The 20,881-nt window shown below is 35.8% G+C and overlaps 1 protein-coding gene across 6 annotated transcripts in view; it reads right to left on the bottom strand.

Annotated features, from left to right (window-relative positions):
- Nucleotides 1–20,881, bottom strand: part of LOC124233500 (tissue factor pathway inhibitor-like) — a 78,294-nt gene that overhangs the window by 31,486 nt on the left and 25,927 nt on the right. For all 6 annotated transcript variants that reach the window (XR_006887080.1, XM_046650644.1, XM_046650643.1 and 3 more), the window contains 2 exons: nt 15,178–15,300; nt 7,509–7,706 (listed from right to left, as the gene is read on the bottom strand). Coding sequence is in view for 5 of the 6 variants with exons in the window: in XM_046650644.1 (XP_046506600.1) it covers nt 7,509–7,706; nt 15,178–15,298 (319 nt within the window). In the remaining variant the exon portion in view is untranslated. The remainder of the gene's footprint in view (nt 1–7,508; nt 7,707–15,177; nt 15,301–20,881) is intronic.

Here is a 20,881-nt window from a genome sequence, read left to right as displayed (position 1 = left end):
GGACAGCTAGCATACATATCAAAGTAAACACACGCATAGTTTCTATTCTCTGAAATATTTGGCTTGCCTTTATTCTTAGGCATGGTAGTTTACAAACTATAGTTCTCATTGGTCTTCCCAAATAAAACAAAACTTCAGCTTCCAGGCCTTAATATATAAGATGTACCTCATATTTTGATTTTTTATTCCCTATGCTCACACTATCTTCCCTTTATCCCTTGGAAAGTGATATGAATATCTATAATGAAACACTTAATTTACATCATTCTGTCAATAATTTATGCTCAAATAACATATATTAAACAAAAACCAACCAGAAATGCCTTGAAATAATGCCATTCTCCTTGTTACTGTAAAATAATTAGGTTCTCAGCAGAGAGAGGACCACTTTTGAGAGACTTCTATTATATTCCTATCTTATCATAGCAACTAAACAGCAGTTTTTACAAATGAATAAAAATCTAAACAACTACTAGCATAATAAAATATATATATATAATTTCGCAATAGAGACATTAGCAGGTGTGACAGGATAAAATACCAACATGCTGATGTCATGATATTCTAATGTTTCCGGGCCCTTTCAAACCTACAGCCACATTATCTACCTGAAGGGATCTTTCCCTTGAACGAGTGATGTAAATACTAGTTTAAACAACACTAACGGTTGTGGTCTATGTCATCAGCACGTCTTCAATGTGCACATGAAGTGAGCTTCAGAGAGTTAAGTGACAGTCAGGACTGAAACAAACAAAGCTTTACCAAGTTTATTTTTTTTTCATTAAATTGTTTTTCTTATTATAAAAATAGTATGTCTATCTTCATAGAAAATCAGTTAACTATGGTCGTGTGGTCTATTTCTAGACTGTTTATTGTTCCATTGATTTCTGTCCATCCTTATCCCCATATCATCCTGTCCAATTTTGGCAGCTGTAACCTAACTCCTAAAATCAGACAGTGTACTGTCCTTTAAAGCTGCTCTTTCGTTCAGAATTGTTTTACCCATTCCAGGTCCTTTATATTGGATATCAATTTTAGAGTTGATTAATTAATGAATATAAAACCAGAATGGAATTTGCTGGAATTTGATTGGTAGAGAGTAGAATTTCCAGATCTATTTCGGGAGAAGTTACATCTTAACAATAACGTCTTTCAATCTATTAATATATTTTATATGTGTGTTTTTTATGTGATTGGGTTTTCTCTCAATAAAGTTATGCTTGCTTTCCAAACTGTTTGTACTTTTTTCTTTTAATGCACTGGCTAGGACCTCCATCAGAGGGTCTAAAATAAGTGGTGTGTGAACATCGTTTATCTTGTTCCCAATCTTAGGAGAAATGCATTCATTCTTTCACCATTATGTATGATGTTGGCTGATGATGTTTCATAGGTGTCCTTTATCAATTTGAGGATATTCTTATTATGAATTGCTGTTTAATTTTGTTAGTTGCTTTTCTACATCTTTTGAGATGTTCATATGTTTTTTCTCCTTTAATTGATTAATATGGAGATTAAATTTTGAATATTTAACCAATCTTGCAAGCTTGCATAAACCACACTTGGTCATAATATATTGTCTGTTCATATTGTCCTAAATTTGATTTGCTATTATTTTGTTAAGATTTTTTGTGACTATATTCATGATAGAAATTGGGTCTGTAGTTTTCTTTCATGAATTGTCTTTATCTGGTATAATATGAAGGTAATGCTGACTTCGTATCATAAATTGGGAAGTGTTTCTTCCTTTTCAATTTCTGAAAGAATTTGTATTGAATTTACATTATTTCTATCTTTTCTTTCTCCCCAAAGCCCCAGTACATAGTTGTATACCCTAGATGTAAGTCATTCCAGTTCTTCTATGTGGGATGGCACCACAGCGCGGCTTGATGAGCGGTGTGCAGGTCCACGCCCAGGATCCGAACCAACCAGCAAACCCCAGGCTGCTGAAGTGGAGCACGCCAACTTAACCACTCGGCCATGGGGCTGGCCCCCCGTCATTTCTATCTTAAATGTTTTATAGAATTCACCAATGAAGTCATCTAGGCCTGGAGTTTTCTTTGTTGGAAGTTTTTTATTTGCAAATCTAATTCACTTAATATAGAGAGAGCTATTCAGATTTTCTATTCTTTTTCTTGTGATAGTTTGAATAATGTTTATCTTTCAAGGAATTGTCTGTTTTATCCAAGCTGTTAAATGTATTGGCACCAATTTGTTTATAATATTCCATTATTATCTTTTTAATGTTCACACGAACTGTATCTATGCTTTCATCCTGATATTGGTCCTTTCTGTTCTCTCTCTGCTAGAACAGTATTACTTTTATTGATATCTTCTAAGAACTACCTTTTAGTTTCATTGATTTTCTCTACTGTTTGTCCATTTTCTATGTCACTGATTTCTGCTTATTTTTATCATTTTCTTCTTTTACTTATTATGGGTTTAATTTACTCTTCTTTTTCTAGTTCCTTGAGGATGACACTTAAAAATGTATCTTCAACTTTTTGTTTTTGTAGTAAAATATTTATAGCTAGAAATTTTTCTCTAAGCACTGCTTTAGTTGCATCCCTCAGATTTTGTAGCTTGTGTTTTTTTCATCATTTGGCTCACAATATTTTTCATATTCCAAATATTTGGGGTTTATAAGGTATTTTTCTATTATTGATTTTTTATTTAATTCCCTTTCTGTTACAGAAATACTATGTATGATTGTAATACTTTTAAATTTAATTAAGAAATTTGGTCCTACATATGGTCTGTCTTGGTGAATGTTTCACGTGCACTCAAAATAAAGGTATGTATCCTGCTGTTGTTGAGGAGAGTGTTATATAAATGTCAATTATGTGAAGTTGGAAGATAGTGTTGTTCAAGTCTTATATATCTAGACTGATTTTTTGCTTACTTGTTCTATTAAGTACTGAAAAGTGTGTATTGAAAAATCTAAACTGAACTGAGAAACGATTTCTCGTTTAACTTCTGTCAATTTTTTCTTTGAAAAATTTGAAGTTCTGTAATTGAGGCATACACATAGACACTGAGGATTGTTATTAATTGGCTCTCATCCTTGTATCTTCCCTTTCTTCTGCTGTTATCTCTTCTTCTGTAGTATACTTTTCTTGACCATTCTTATGATTAGTGTTTGCAGGGTATATCTTTTTCTATTGTTTCTCTTTTAGCTGTGTCTTTATTTTTAAGATGTCTTTCCCATAGGGGCTGGCCCAGTGGCACAGCAGTTAAGTTCACACGTTCTGCTTCGGTGGCCCGGGGTTCACTGGTTAGGATCCCGGGTGCGGACATGGCACCTCTTGGCCATGCTGTGGTAGGCATCCTATGCATAAAGTAGAGGAAGATGGGCATGGATGTTAGCTCAGGGCCAGTCTTCCTCAGCAAAAAGAGGAGGATTGGCAGTGGATGTTAGCTCAGGGCTAATCTTCCTCAAAAAAAAACAACGATATCTTTCCCATAAACAGCATGTATTTCTTGATTTGCTTTGTATATTGACTAATATCTGCCTTTTAATTGGAGCAATTACACCATTAAATGTTAATGTAATTATTATTATGGTTGAGTATAAATCCCTAGCTATTTTTTTCCCACTGTTTATCTGTTTTTTGTGCCTGTTTCCCTCTTTCCCTATCTTCTTTAGAATTGAGTATTTTAATGACAATTGTATCTTCATTAGTGATATAGGCCTATTTGCTATATCTCCTTATTTTATTTTTAATGGTTTTTCTAAGGCCTTTAATACATATCTTTAACTTATGACAATTTGGCTTCCGGTAATTTCCACCACTTTCACCAACAATGTCAGAACTTTACAGCAGTAATTGCGAATTTCCCCCTCTTTCTTATGTGCTGTACTTTTAAATCCTTTAATATTGCTTGCAGTGCAGGTACAACTGCACTGCAGTTTTATTGCTAGACATGCACTGCTAGCAATAAATTCTCTCAGATATTGTTGATCTGAAAAAGTGTTTACCTCCATTTTAAGGGTATTTTCATAGATCTAGATTACTAATTGGCAGTTAATCTTTTTCCTTCAGCTCTTTAAATAAGTTGTTTCATTTTCCTCTCTTGTGAATCTTCTCTTGATGAGAAATTTGTGATTCTCTTGATCTTTATTCTCTTATACCTAATGTATCATTTTTATAACTCCTTTTAAGATTTACTTTTTATCCCTGATTTTCAGCAATTTGATTATTCTATTTATTTGTGTGGTCTTCTCTTTGTTGGTGTTTATTCTTTTTTGGATTCATCAAGGCTCTTGGTTCTACAAGTTACAATTTTCAGCAATTATTTGTTCACGTATTTCTTCTGCTCCACCCCAAGGATACCTATAACACATTCTGATAGAATTCTTGATATTGTCTTATGGGTTATTGGACTATATTCTTTTTTGCTTGTATATTTAGTTTTTTCCCACTGTGCTTAATTGTCAACCGTTTCTATTGCTCTGTCTTTAAGTTTATTGACCTTTTCTTCTATAACGTCTAATGTGCTCTCAAGTGCATCTGGTGAATTTCCTATTTTATATATTGTATTTTTATATATTGTACTTTTCAGGTTTAGAAGTTTGATTTAGTCCTCTTTTATATATTCCATTTTTCTCCTTATTATGTTCATGTTTTCTTTAAATCTTTTAGCATATGTATAATAACTATTTTAAAGTCCTTGTCTGCTAATTCCATTGCCTCTGTCACTTCTTTGTTTCAACTGAGTAATTTTTCTTCTAATCATGGATCACAGTTTGCTTCTTCTTTGAATGTTTAGTATTTTGGGGGTTGGGTACGGATATTTTTTAATATCATGCTGTTGGCTGCTGGATTTTATTGTCTTCCTTTAAAAAATGTTGAAGTGCCTTTTGGTAAGTAATTAAGTCACCTGTGGATCAGCCAGATCTTTTAAGGTTTGTTTTAAGCTTCATTATGGTAAGTCTAAACTGGCCCTTATACTAGGTCTAATTTAGTCTTAGTACTAAATTAAATGCTAAATTTCTCTCAGTCAGGTGGGAGCTCTGGGAATTTTTCCACTTACAAATCCCTATAATTATTTTCTCAAACACAAAATTTCACCAATTGCATTCAGCTTTATTATTCAGAGACAAACTCAAAGGGACCCTTATCCAGATTTTTGTACTTTTTCTTGACATATGTACATTCTCTCCCACATATTTTCCCCCCAAACTCAGTCACCTCAGTCTCCTAATCTCCAATTCCATAACCTCCACCAGGGAGACCCCCACGGCTGTACTTGGGCTCCTCTCCTTTTACTGTGGTCCAGAAGTGCCTTCAAGTGGAAAGCTGGGAGGATTGGAGGATCCCCTCACGTGTTGCCCTTCTCTCAGAGATCACAGTCCTGCACTGACTTTTGATCAATGTCTGCAAACAGTTGCTTCATATATTTTGCCCAATTTTCTAGTTATTTATATTAGGAGAGGAAGTTTAGTTCCAGTTACTTCATCATTGCTGAAGATGGAATTTTCTCCTTGGGTGATATTTTAAAAGCCTGGAAATATTTTTTCTATATGCTAGCTTTATCCTTAACAGTAGTTTGCCACATAAAACACTCAGATATTCAAACAATAATATGAAGTGGTTTTTGAAGAGATAATGGATAGATGGGGCAAGAGACATATTTATATGCTAGGCGGTAATGATGCTTGAGAAAACATTATAAGCAGGGCAGTCACTGAAGAACAAAATGATTATATTTGATTAATTTCTTTTTCTTTTCTTTTTTTTTTTTTGGGAGGAAGATTAGCCCTGAGCTAACATCCTCTGGCAATCCACCTCTTTTTGCTGAGGAAGATTGGCTCTGAGCTAACGTCCATGCCTATCTTCCTTTAATTTATACGTGGGATGCCTGCCACAGCATGGCTTGATAAGTGGCACATAGGTCTGTGCACGAGATTGGAACCAGCAAACCCCAGGCTGCCAAAGAGGAGAATGCTAACTTAACCACTACACCACCAGGCCAGTCCCAGTATATTTGATTAATATCTAAAGAAAAGGGTAACTTTTGACACCCTTGATTCATGAATTTATAAAAAAGAAACAAGTATGTATTTCAAGGAAGAGGCTAGTTGATGGAAATAAGTAGCTGCCAAACGAAAAAGCGGGGATTACAAAGAATGAGGCATCCAAGCCTCTAGCCACGGTGCTGAACCTGAGTGATATTCAAATCAACACAAAAGATGATTTGGCCCAGTATGGAAGAGAATGGGTATAGAAATCTGTGATGAGTGGCAAATGACCGGACAATCACAAAAACTAAAGGCACCACAAGGGACCACTGACCTGCCTAATCTGTGTCAGTAACATTTCCAGCACATCTATGGAGAGGAAAGAAGGAAATAAGTGCGCTGAAGTCAAAGAAATATATTCACATCAATTCCTTTCTGTCAGCTCTGGAGCATACAACAAAGCAACTCAGAGTCACAGAGGAGAGAAGTGCTCTCTTTTCACCACATTGAGGTTTTCCCACAGGCCAAGAGCATCGTGATGCCAAGGCTGTTTTGTAAAAGCTGTTTGGAAAGCATTACCAGAGGGAGAATGCAGAGCCGCCTGCTTTGCAAAAAACAAGACACCTAGTGTTACTAAAAGGATACCACTGCTATAGCAATTCAATTCAACGAGCTCTAAGAACATGCGAGGGGGGAATTTGGAGCTAGAAACTTGGGATATAAAGAGAACACAGATTCTTCTATCCTTCAAGTAGCTCACAATTCAGAAGAATAAAACTGAGATAAAAACATTCAAAATTTGAACCAGTAATTCTTTGGAATTGATCTCAGTGGGAAGCGGTAAAACTAGGCAAAACACCGTAATTTGTAAAATTTGCAAAAAAAAATGTTGTTTTAATAGGATTAAAGCAGAATAAAATTGTCCAATAAGGGTTATTAACAATATAACGTGATGTGCTTTTAAACCTTATAACTTAATAAAAATATGAAAAGTTGGGTTCAGTAAAGTCTTCGTGGGTCAGCAAGGATGATATTTTCTTTTTTACAGTCTTCCAAGTTTCCAAAGAGAACGACTTAACTTTCATATATATACTTCTACTTCCTGATGCAGCTTAGAATTTTCTAATTAGTAGCTACTGAGAGCCTCAAAGTGGATTCTCAGGTTCATTATCTTGGAAGGAGACAGCTATGAGATCATTGTATTGATAAAAGAAAGTCTAAGTCAATGTGACAAACAATTTCTTAGCCACTTAGAGAGGCTGAATTACACTCATATCATTGCAGATATAAAACCCTTCCTGTAAACTTAAGGGTTTGTCTTCCCTCTTTATTGTGGAGAAGAGTATAGGACAATAGGCTTAAGGTATGTTAAATGACTGATATGACAAAAATGAAAAGCAATAGTTGAAAAGGAAAGCTGAAAAAGTAAAAAAGAAAATTCCTTGGAATGTCAAAGTAGTTTTAATTTTTTTTTCTAGAATTATCAAATCTATGGTTATATCTAATAAGTCTAAAGGCTCCTGGCTGATAACTGCCTCCAGACACCTACCTCTTATACACTTTTCTTTGCACTCTTCCAGGCTTTCAAATCGATTCTGATTGCCTTCACATCCCCCGTATACAAATTCTTCACACTGCTGAGTATGAATATTGAAAAAAAATCTCTTGATCATTGCCCTGCATGGGCCATCATCCGCTTTCAACGCACAAAACGAATGCAGAGGTTTCAGTGGTGGTAACTCAGCATCTACAAGGTAAAAACAAAAGATGTAACATAAAATCCTTCATCAACCCTGTAGGAATATTCTTTATTTCCTTTTTAATACATCTTAATTTTAAGGAAAAGTACAACAAAAAACAGGCCGATATAAGAAACTATGAAAAGTTATTCAAAATTATCAAAAAGGCAGATAAAGTTTATAAACTCATCAAATGAGACAGGTCTTATTAAACTTTATTAATCAACTGTTATTACTAACTAATGATTAATTATGATTAACTATTATTAATCAACTATTAAAGGAAAATGTAGAATAATTTCTCTAGACTTTTTTTATAAATATGGCTTACACCTGTACCAGTTGACCCATATGGAATTGAGCAGTAGTTGTAAGATAGCTGATGTGTTGGCATCACCAGTAAGTAGAGACCTCTGTTTTAATTCAGCAGTTTTTAAGGGCAGACGTTAATGGACAATCTTTTTGAGTTCCTCTCCCTAATTCACTGTTGTGTCATTTTTACACAAAAAACAACTCTTTAAAAGCAACAGTATCAGGGTTCCTACAAGACACCAATCCACATGAAAACAAACCAAAATAAGCAACAGTATATTTATACTCGTGTATATATATATATATATATATACATATATATATCATACTATATTAAAATATTCCCTAATTATGAAAATTTAGGTGTTTGATATTATGAATATATATATATATATGCTTTTACTTACCACGATTGGTTTTTAACAACAGTGAGAAAACTTAAACAATGCTTTCTATGTTTTAAAATAGAATGAGGCAATTCTGTTGACCTTGAGTTATAATTTCTCCCTAAATATTTAGTCACTTATTTGCATCACAGAAGAGTTTCCTATCTTGGGAAGGGGCTTGTACATACAGGAAACTCAACTAAGATGTTTAAAATTGATTTTTATCATGTCTAATAATATTAATAGAGGGAGGCCTGACTTTAATTAAGTTGCATTTGTCTACAGAATCGGCCAGTAAGATAGACACTGAAAATTCTGGATGGTACAACCAACATAATAACGACCAAAGGATGCCGTATAATAGTCCTCGGGGATTGCCCAAGTGTTGAGTCTCTGTTCTTTGTCTTTCACTATTCACCATGATTCCTTGTGGAGGATACAAAACCGGAAAATGATCTAAACCGAAGCAGCCCTTTAGAGGGCAGCAGTATCCTATTGAATGAAAACCAAGTTTAAGTATCTTTGAAAAAAGTGCTTTAATGCACTATAAAATAATTTACTTTGAAAAAGGAAACATGAATGGATGTCACCTTAATACTTTCACATAAAATATTTTAAAAACATGAAGTAAAGGATAGGTTTGTGGGTGTGTGACATCTAGAACGAAATCAATTTTAATTTTCCTATAATTTCAAAACTGAATTTTTTGAAAGAGAAAAACATATATCATAAAAGTTGAATTAGATAATTTTATTGTCTCTTTCACCCTTAATATTTTATCCTAATGATCTACACTGAATTAATGTCAAGTATTAGCCATATTTCAAATAATGTTAAGAGTTTCTGTAAAAAAAGTAATTGGAATGTTATTTTTTATTTTCTGAGTTATAAAAAGATAAGTAGGCCTTGCATTCAAATATAGCTGGTATTATTATGCTGCTTGATTCATTTGACACTATTTATGAATAAGTGAATTTTATGTCAACCACTAATGCAACTTTTAATTTAAAAACTCCGAGGTTAATTTATAAAATACCATATTTCATATTACCATTTTGATTTCTCTGATAACAGAATTGACTATTTTTTTCAACTGAAATAAATTAAGCAGATGGAATGACAGAACAGAAATTTTCAGACCCCAAACTTGATAAGGTCGAGTAACGAGTAACAGAGATTTGTTATGATACACATACCTTTGTCAACAAAAGACAGGGGAACTTTTAGAACCAAACACAGTTTTCATGAACTGGCTAATTAGCAAGGTGTAATACTGGTCAAATCTGTAACATTGAATTTTTTGCACCTATGCATTTGTGTGTTTTCAGCTTCCTGTGGGTTATGTTCAATTGGCAAAATATCATTTAGGTGCTTACCAATATGATGTTTTTTATAATTTTTACACCAATTATATAGTGTCCCTAAAGCCAGTCAATCTCTATAAAATATACATAAATAACTTTATCAAAGTAAGTTAATAACTATTGATTATCATATAAATATTTAAATCTCATTTCTTTTTCTTCCTAATTATTTACCTAACATTTTATGCTGATGAACTTACTTGAAATTAATTAGCTGTAAAAGATCCCTGAAGGCATATCAAAAGTTTTTAGCACTTAGAAAAATGGATACTTCAGATTTAGAATTTTCCTTAAATGTTTGTAGACTTCCTTGACATTCCTTATTTTTCTTAAATTATATACACAAGTACTTTTTCTATAGAAATTCGTAATATAAAATAGCATTTGAGTGTTGATGAAAGCATTTTTCACAGATAAATCTCTCTGTATAAACAAAAAATGACTTATGAAACAATGTTTCCCTCTTCATCATTGAAGTTATGTCAGTTTGAATTAAAAAATAATTGAAAGCATTTTCTAGTAGTACGTTTATGAATGTAAATGCTTTTTATATTCTCTTTTGTTGCTCAAAGGTTGAGAATTCTATAAGTGGCAGCCTGAGTTGTTAAAAAGTTGTGAGAAGCTAGAAAACTTTGCATCAGAGACCCTGCGTGGTGCCTCTGACTGACAGCAGGCCCACGATGGCAGTATCGAATTAGCGCTGTGTATTTGCTCCACATGCATTTTTATAGGATGGACAAAATCTGACCTATCAGTTCTATAAATATCTGATCTTAGAATTAGACCTCAGAAGTCACATAAATAATTTTGAGAAATGAGCTAGGAATAAAAGTATTCTGACATTTTGAATCTTACGGCTACATACCATTATCTCAGAAATTCCTATAGCACTTCTCATATCACCTGATGGTCCTGATTCCCACGTTAATGTTACTTTAGAACTTTGCAGACACCCGACGACTGAAGAAGGGCTTCAGACAGGCACCTTTAACACAGATCTCCCCCTGGAGAGCACAGGGAGCTTCACCTGGGTTGCCATATATGTGCAGGAAAACTATTTCTTATAAATCAGTAATGTATATCAGTTCTTTCTCATTGATGATTCCTCTGCTTTTGACTCTTAATATAGTTGATATTCCTTATCATCATGCCAAATCTTTTCTTTCACATTTTGCCTGTTAAGGATATGCAACCCGAAGTTCAACCTGCTATTTAGTAGTTGTGCCACGAGGTGGCGGCAGTGCACCACAAACACGAAAGATAATGCCCAGTAATTGCAGCACTCCTCCCAGTACTAACCACAGCTAATGTCGTTTACTGAGTGATTACTATGATCCAGACATTTTGTAATTATATTATTTAATGATCACAACAACCTTCTGACTTAGGTATTATCTCCAATTTGTAAATTATATAGAAAGCACTGCAGGGGCTGTAGTGGTTAAGCTTGTGCGCTCCACTTTGGCGGCCTGGGGTTCACGGGTTTGAATCCCAGGCGCAGACCTATTCATTGCTCATCAAGCACATACAAAATAGAGGAAGATTACCACAGATGTTAACTCAGTAACAATGCTAGTTCAGTGACAATCTTCCTCAAGCAAAAAGAGGAAGATTAGCAACAGATGTTAGCTCAGGGCCAATCTTCCTCACCAAAAAAAAAAAGCACTGCAGAAATTTAATTGCTCAGTTCACACCATAAGTGATGGCTTTGGAATTGACTCCCACATAGTTTTACATCAGATATGTCACACCTTCTTAGTAACTGAGTAATAATGTCACAGATCTCTATAATTGAGAATCCTAAATTGGCATTTAAGTGAAGCACATAGACTTAGTTATATAATTTCCAGTCAATTAATAAACTTTTTTCTAAAATTCAGTTTATAAAAACTAAAAAAGCTTTCAATGATGAAAGTAGGTGATGATTTTATACCAATTTCCTAAGGAAAATGCTAAGAATTAACTTTTATTAACTGTATCTTATTAGCAATTATTTTTCTTTACTATTCGAATTTTAATGTATTTCTTACCTGAATCTTGTGTTAGAATATCCTTTTGTGCAGTGAGCTTGGGACCTACACCTGGGCGCAGCATCCCTGAGGTAGAGGAGTGATCAGGCCTGCCCTCTTGGACACAGCATCAGCCCACTCCACTCAAAAGGATGGAAATCGCCCTTGTTTTCATTTCTTAATTTTTGAGAGTTAACGATCGTGGGTCGAGCCTGTGGCAGGCACTGTGCTGCCATGGCGGATATGAGAGTAAATATATGGCAGCAGTACCCTCTTTTTCATGGGGCATCCAGACACTAAAGATTACATGTATAAATATTCACGGAGCTCAGGAAGCTGCACGAGCCTATAATCAGACTCTTAAGCTTGTCTGAGGGGGTCAGGGATAACTTTCCTGAGACAAAACTGAGATGTGAAGACAGTGTTGACAGTGACATGGGTCTGCCCAAGGCTGTGAAATTGGAAAACACACGGAGGGCAATGTAACATGAATTCAACCTGATGCAGTGAGATAAACAGAATTATGGTTTATGTTTAAGCATTTTTTTTTTCTTTTTTTGAGGAAGATTAGCCCTGAGCTAACATCTGCTGCCAATACTCCTCTTTTTGCTGAGGAAGACTGGCCCTGAGCTAACATCCATGCCCATCTTCCTCTACTTTATACGTGGGACGCCTACCACAGCATGGCTTGCCAAGCAGTGCCATGTCCGCACCTGGGATCCGAACCTGCGAACCCTGGGCTGCTGAAGAGGAACATGCAAACTTGACTGCTGTGCCACCTGGCTGGCCCTATGTTTAAGCACTTTTGTAATTGATTTCTTGTATTTTATATCTCACCGTCCGACAATTACAGTCTCACTCCTCCGTCCCCTTGTCCGGGATGTTGGATGGAAGGCTCCTCATAGTGCTTGGAGCCTGTCGCGTCCTCGACTGTTAGCATCCTAATTCTCCCGGAATTTGTTGGGGAACCTAGAGCTTTAAGGCAACTTGCTATCTAAGAGTCGACCTGCTGCTTGGCTCTCTCACTAGAAGGTTTGACTTCTCTGTAAGGGAAGAACTCAGACATGTACTCTTCGCCTTCTCTGTGCCAGAAAATGTGCCACATGTTTTCATGCCGTTTGTATAACAACCATCCAAATGTGGTTCTTTACATCACTTGCTTATAGATTAGGACACTGCGAGTCAGAAAGTTTACATTAACCCATCTAATTTTGCAAAGCTACCCTCTGGCAAACCGCACACGCAAACCTAAGTCTGTCTGATTCTAAATCTTATGAAAAATACTTGCCTTTCTCTAAATGCTCCCTGCTATCTTCTCTCTCCCAGTCCAGAGGAATTTAAAAAAAAAGTTTATCACCACTGTGGTTTATCATCCTTTTTGTCTTACCAAAAAAAGAATAAAAAGTTTATTCTACTTTATCCTACCTGCTGGTTGGACTGATGAAAGAAAGTTTACTATTGTGAGAGAAGCCATAAAATCTTGCATGTTTTTCTATAAAAGGATAGTACGCTATTTCACTGAAATAGTGTACTTCTAGAAAATGGTGGTACGACCTTGGCATAATGTGATAAACAGTATCTCCAAAATTGAATTGATTCAGATGCAGGATCATGCTATTCCAAGATTCATTAAAAACAAAACAAAACAAAAACTGAGTAAGACTGTGCAATCAATCAGTCAGCTAAGTGGTCTTCAAGTCTAGCTTTAAGATCAAAATGTTTTCTTATCCAGCTGGGTTTGGTCTGGATTTATGCGATTTTAGACTCTGGCCTAAATATTGATGGGTGAATCTGATTTCTTGGTTGACTGCGGCTGCAGTAACAATTTCGGGAACCTCCTTGTTAACTGGCTTGCATTTTCTCAGCCTACCTGAGGGAGACTGGACTAGGTGAATATCGGAACGTGCAGAGCCTTTCTCCTCCCACTTCCCGAGATGGGGTTGCCTGCTTTTTCCCTGTTGGAACCTATTTTATCCTCCACATCCCCTCTTGACTGAACCTCCAGAATTTTAGAACTTTAGACATCCTTTTTGAGAAATGAGCCAAATGAAGGATTAGAGTTCATCCCATAATGCCCAAATTCCTATTTTCATAAGGCACATTACAGTTTTGACTTCATTAAATAACATTCCATCTTTAGGAATTTTTTCTAACGATATATATTTTTCTCAGTGGCATATAACCGTAAGCCTTTATTTTTCACTCATGGGTTGGATGTGAATGGCCCTGTTGATCTCAGCTGCCTTGCTTCCCCTCCCGTGGTCAGCTGGAGGTGGTCTCAGCTGGGTCCGCCTGGGCAGCTGGGCTTCAAGCTGTGGGTCCAGCTGGGGCAGATCTTCAGCTCTGCTCCAAGTGTCTCATTCTTGGGTGAAGGATGAAGTAATGCCACACGTACCACTTGGCCACCTCCCCATGCCAAGCTCTCAGGTCACCAAGCGTGGCTGAGTCCCCTTCCTCTTCTCACCAACAGCAGCTCCTTAGGGTTGCCTCCATCACTTCACTTACACGTTACACTGAAACCAGCTGTCTACACTTCAGTCTCCCCTGTGAAACTGAGATTCTTGAGAACCTGGTCTCAGTCACCACTGCTTGCCTAGCACCTACCACAGTCTCAGGCACTTCAAATTTATCTGTTCAATCTTTATCAAAGGGAAGTACACTGAACAAAATCACTTTAAAGAGCTGTTCAAGATACGTAATAAGGATGTATTTATGGAAGTCTTTTGTACATAACGCACATAAATACAAATAGAAGTTGTCATTTTGTTCATATTCTCTCACTATTACCAATGACTTGAGAGTTCTATCAGTGATTTACTAACTTGCTACAAAATATTACTTTTAAGAAAGACAGAAATCTATAATAACAATCACTGTACAGTCTTCTCCTTGCTCTATTGTTTGATTGTTATATTTTATTTTTAGACACAGAGCTTTATGGGATTAGAACTAAATTCTATTACAGATCTCTTGGTGTCCTGCTTGACTAGATTCTCACACTGGACTCATCTGGCAAGTTCTGATTTGGGGAATAAGGGCCGGAAGGAGAGAATGGCTCGACTTCAGATGTCTGTAGCTTCTGTTTCCTTCTCACGCTTCTCCCAGCTAACGGGGGCATCAAAGTCCGCAGCGAGTTGTTCTTACAGCATTTGGTTCCTTGCAATTTTCCAGAGATCCTTCAGTGTTTAATATTATAGCCTGAAAAAAGAGAAGTCTTCCCTGCTAAAATGACTTTTTTTGGACTAAGTTTGTTTGTTTTCTGATACATTACATATAAGATGTTTCCCGAGAAAAATGTCCCTTCGATAAAAACTAATTTTCCTACGTGATGGGGAAAATAAATTTGGTTTTGGATTAAAATTGAGAGCTTTGACTAGCTTAAAAAGATGAATGCTTCCGCCACTTTACCTGTAATATTTGTATGTTCTTCACTTTCCTGAGGAGCAGCATTAAGAGGAGCAGACGCACAACCAAGCAGCAGACATATAGAAGCCCAACAAATCTGTTCTTTCTTCATTGTATAGATCATCTCTGAAATACAAGACATGGATAGAGCTAATAAATAAAATGTTAATGCATAATTATCCATAGGCTAGTAGGAATCTAATGCATACCTCCAAATGTAAATTTCTATGACATTTAATGTGTATTCTTATACATCTCTGTCCACACATTCCATGACTCATATTTCAAACATGTGTATGTAGCATTCAATATTGTGGACTCACATACTTTCAGCACATATATCTAATAAAATTCAAATACACAGGTCATATTTCATATTTCCTTGAAAATACAAATTAAAATAGCAATAATTGAGAGACATGGGTAAATGCTGATAAACATGGCTAAGTATGTATTAAGATGACTTGGAAGCAACCTAGGTGCCCATCAAGGGACGAATGGATAAAGAAGATGTGGTATACATACACAATGGAATACTACTCAGATATAAGAAATGAGGAAATCTGGCCATTTGTGACAACATGGATGGATCTTGAGGGTATTATGCTGAGTGAAATAAGTCAGAGGGAGAAAGTCAAATACCACATGATCTCACTCATAAATGGAAGATAAAAACAATGACAAACAAACACATAGCGACAGAGATTGGATTGGTGGTCACCATAGGGGAAGTGGTGAGGGAGGAGGGCGAAAGGATCAATTAGGCTCACACGTGAGGGGATGGACTCTAATTAGCTTTTGGGTGGTGAACATGGTGTAATCTACAGAGAATCTGAAATATATTACGATGTACATCTGAAAACTATATAACGTTATAATCCAATGTTACTGCAACAAAATAAATTACAAAAAATTTTTTTAAAGATCCATTTTCACATGCAATTCTGTTTGCCACATCTTTCTACAGCTATTCTTCTTTCTCAGTCAGAACTAATTATATGTTAACTTTTCTTGCATTTTTCTACTAACTCATTAATGAAACTTTCAATTCCTGATTTCTTTTTCTTTTTGCTCCAGTCTTTCTTTGAAAAAAGAAACACATTTTCCAAATTTTCATCTTTGTTTCCTTTAAAATATTTTTCTGTTTTTATAACCACTTTCCTAACCAGGTTTTCTATGAGATAGCAAACAGAACTGAGGAAAAAAGAAATATCTAACATTCCAGCCAGTCCTGTCCTCCAGTTCTTCCCCCCTCAGCTTAGGGAGTTATCTGATTCAAAAATGTTTCACAGAAAAGTGACTGAAAGTGATAAACCAACACATTAACACTCTGAGGGAAACAGATTTCAGCAGGAGAGTGACACTTCCTGTTTCAAAATGATTTAAAGATTTACAGCAAAAAAATAATGGAAAAGTATATCTAAATTTTTTTTTTAAAGGCTATTTCTCCCTTGGATTCAGAGGTGGAAGGAAATGTGTAATGTTCATACAGGATGCGAACAGAAAAAGAAGGGAACGTACACACATGTTCAGATACTAATGCCATCAGAGTCCCGAAGGAAAGAGAAATCTAATCAGTAAACATTCACAAATGCAGGAACAGATATTCCATCAAAAACAACTTTGAGAATTCTCTGTTTATGTCTGTAGCAAATCACTGCCACAATATACACCATTAAGGTGTGAGTAGCCTTATAATAAATTAATAAAGTAAGAAATGCCATTTTGCTTTAAGCTTCTTTAAAAGCACCAGTGAAATGTATAACCTATTTTCTCATAACACTTTAGACACATTAGCACATATTTGATTTTGAGTCAGTAGCAATGTTATATACCTTCTAAAACATATCATAAGCTATAGGAATCCACAAATATATGTATGTATATGTATGCCTATATACACATATATATTATTTTGAAGAGTCTATCAACCAAATTTGTAGGCTTTATCTAATTTTTGAAAATGTATTTTTCAGCGACTCTTCTATTTTCGTTTGATTCTTTGAGATATACAACCTGTTTTACTTTGAGTGTAAAATACATCATGTTTTTCTATCCCATGGCTTAGGAAGCAGGTTGAAGTTGGGTGCTTGCTGAAGAACTTGATGAAAACTGGGACTCTAAATCCATCGTGACTTTCTTTACAAATGGTGGCCTGGAGTGTTGCTCAGTTTTAGTAGTTTTAGACTTTCCTTGATTGTGAGAATCAGAAGCCAGCTCAGATAGTTTGGGTCAGAAAGTCATCAGCTCATTCATTCTAGAGAAGGTAGAACAATGAGGACTAGAGATGCAGGTTTGCAGCTGGATCTCAGAAACGACTAGTCAGGGAGCTGACCACCACCAGGAGTCTTTCATTCCTGCTGCACCCCTTACACGAGCTTTATTCTCGCCCAGTGCAGCCCAACTTTCCCTACACAGTACGATGCATAGCAGTGATATTTCCTGGGTTCTAAACCCTGAAGGTTCTTCCATCAAAATAGCGTTCCTACATCTCTTTATGGACTAGGTTCAAACAGCTTGAGAATGGCACTGATAGTTTCAAGTTGGAAAAAGTGTCCCCACTTTGGACCAATATATTTGAGTTGGAAAGCTGTAGGAGATCAGTATGGATTTGGGGGGCCCTAAACAAGCCAGGGGTCAGAAACAGGAAAATGGAATAACATTGGAAATCTGATTTAAGTATTTGGTTTTGGGGGTGGAGTGGACAGAGGTAGCCCCCAGGAGGAGGGGATTGTTGCTTCCAGAAGAAAGGAAAGATATTGGACAGATAAACTATGAGTATGCACTACAACAGGCCACAGCTAATTAATGGCTGATCTGAACTTGAATTCAGTCAGCAGATTGCTAGTTCAGCGCTCTCTCTTCTCCATAACGTTGCCTCAGAAAAGTGACCAAAAACATTAAATGATTCATGTTCACAGAGCAGTGGGAGACTGATTTCGGCATACCATTGAAAAAAAATACAACATTTTATAACATCTATAAAACTGTAATTTGTGGAGATCAATCAGAGTGAACTGACCTAATTATATATTATTGTAATTAACTTCCTTTTTAAAATTTCAAAATGCATCAAGTCACCTTGCAAAATGGCAAACAAGATGATAAGCCCAAACCGGAGCTGTGCATTGGTTAACTCACTTCTCCCACATTCCTGTACCTTTCTGTACTTGACTTTCTTGAATAGCTGGCTCCATTAAAAATATGCATTACCCCACCCTGTGTCATATGCAAAAATTGAGCCAAGGGAACTTAAAGATCTAAATGTGAAAGACAAAACATTAAATCTTGTAGAAGAAGCGTAGGAGAATATGTTCATGATGAGCATAACGAAGATTTCTTTTCTTTTCTTTTCTTTTTTGCTGAGGAAGATTCACTCTGAACTAACATTCATGCCAATCTTTCTCTATTTTTTAGTATGTGGGCTTCCAGCACAGCACAGCATGGCCACTAACAGAGAGGTGTACGTCCACTACTAGGACTGAAACCTGCCTACCAAAGTGGAGCGCATTGAACTTAACCACTAGGCCACTAAGGCTGGCCCAAGATTTCTGAATCAGGATACAGATAGCACCAATTATAAAATAAAATACCAATAAATGGACTTCATTAAAATTAAGAACTTCTGTTCATCAAGATAAGCACTGCTAAGACTGAAAAGGTGAGCTGTGAGAAGGTTTTTGAAGTTCATATCTCCAAAGATCATATATTGAAACTGTATCAAGAACTACAAATAAATATCTAATTAAAAATGGGGTAAAGAGTGAACACACACTTCAAAAGGTGACATGCATATGGCCAATGAGCGTATTAAAAGATGCTCAACATAATCAGTAATCAGAAAAATACAAATTAGCACTATTGTGAGATACTATAACTTAAATTCATAAAAACGGACAATACAAAGTGTTGGTGAGAATATGGACCCCACCATCATTGTTGGTGGGATTATGCTATGGTCTCGTTTGCTTCCCCCAAATTTTTATGTAGAAGCCTAAAATTCTACATAAAGTGCTGGTATTAGGAGGTGAGGTCTTTCAGAGCAGATTATGTCATGAGGGATGGGATTAGTGTGGTTATAATATATATATATATATTGTGTATATATATACATGAGTGAGATCCTTCCACAGAGATTCTTCCTTTTTTCCACCATATGAAGATAGAGTGAGAAGGCACCAGCTATGAACTAGGTCCTCACTCTAGTTATGTCCCTTTTAATTTCTAACTTGGCATCAGAAGTTATTTAGGCAAGAATATATTATATGAATGTGTTGTGTTAGTGACTGGTTGTGCATCATAATATTTTAGACACTAAGGGAAATTAAAAAAATCTAGAGAAATCCTTGACCCTCAAGGAATTTGCACTCAACCAATTGAGTTAAATAAAAATGCAATAAGTGCCAAGATGGATTGTCAGGATATCTTTGCATATACCAGGCATGTAGCAGTGGAGAATAAATATATGTTAAATTATTTAACTTGAATAAAAATAGTATTTATATACTGGGGCAATAAACTAGAAATTCTAAGCTCAGCTCTGCCAGCAACTTATTAAGTAACTTTTGGAAATAAATTTATATTACTGAAGCTGATTCATAAAATGCATGACTTGGGCTAGATTGTCCTTAAATTCCATTTCAGTGCTAAGAATTTATGCATTTGAACTAACATATTTTACACACTGCATAGCTTACATTTTCTATTCACTTTAATGCTAATTTTCAGCATCGATTTTACTCTCTTAGGTCAAGGTGTGTTCTTAGAATACTAGTTCAGCAAGATGTTATTAGTTGTTACATAAAAAAAGTGTTCATAGGTTAATATATGTTTCTATCTGAGTTGAAAAATTTATATAGGTTTCTCAACTGTAGGACTTTTTCAGAATCCTTATTATGGTAATGTGCAATTGTATCTTCTATGGGAGAACATAGTAAATGCATTTCCAAAGTTACATGACAAAGGACTGTTTTTCCATAAAATATTTTTGGAAAATACCTTGAGAAATAAGATACAGGTAAGGAAAAGTCAGCAGGTTTCCTGAATCAGGAAAATACAAAAAAGTATGATGTGATTTGTGCTTTAATAAAATCCAGCATGTGTGGAAAGATGTTGAGAGGGCAAAATTATAAGTGGAATTAACAGCTAGAATATTGCAGAGGATCAGAATGTAATCACGAACAGGAGCTATTGGTGGAACTATAGGAAAAAGGCCAGGTGTGAGAGACTTTTTGAGTTGAGTATTGGCAAAATTGAGTGAGGATATGAAGGACAGAGGACTCAAGGATATCCCGAGGGAATTGTGCTAGTCATACAACTAGGTAAATTAATATAAGTATGGATTTGTGTGCATATTAGGCATGAATTCAGTCTGCGTGTGAGGTTATGTTTTCTAAGTGGACCTGTATAAGGGCAATTACAGACATAGGCAGGAGCTAGGAGATGTTTTGCTCTATTGCCATCATCATCATGAGGTAAGATTTTCCAAGGGAACGGGTGTCCAATAAAGCATTCCCAGCTCCCCCTCCAACTTTATTTTCTGTCAGTCATTCCCGTAATTGCTTAGCTGTATGGACATTGCCTTCTAATCCCTTACCTCCACTGAAACTGCTAATTCTTGAACAAACCATACTCCTTCTAGGTTTAACACTTTGAAATTGCTATTTCCTGTCATGGGAACACTCTTCAACAAGATACTGCAATAGCA

The sequence above is a fragment of the Equus quagga genome, unplaced genomic scaffold (genome assembly GCF_021613505.1).
Source record: "Equus quagga isolate Etosha38 unplaced genomic scaffold, UCLA_HA_Equagga_1.0 203_RagTag, whole genome shotgun sequence".
Lineage (NCBI taxonomy): Eukaryota > Metazoa > Chordata > Mammalia > Perissodactyla > Equidae > Equus > Equus quagga.
Note: the sequence above shows the minus strand (reverse complement) of the source record. Positions and strands in the feature narration are given on the sequence as shown.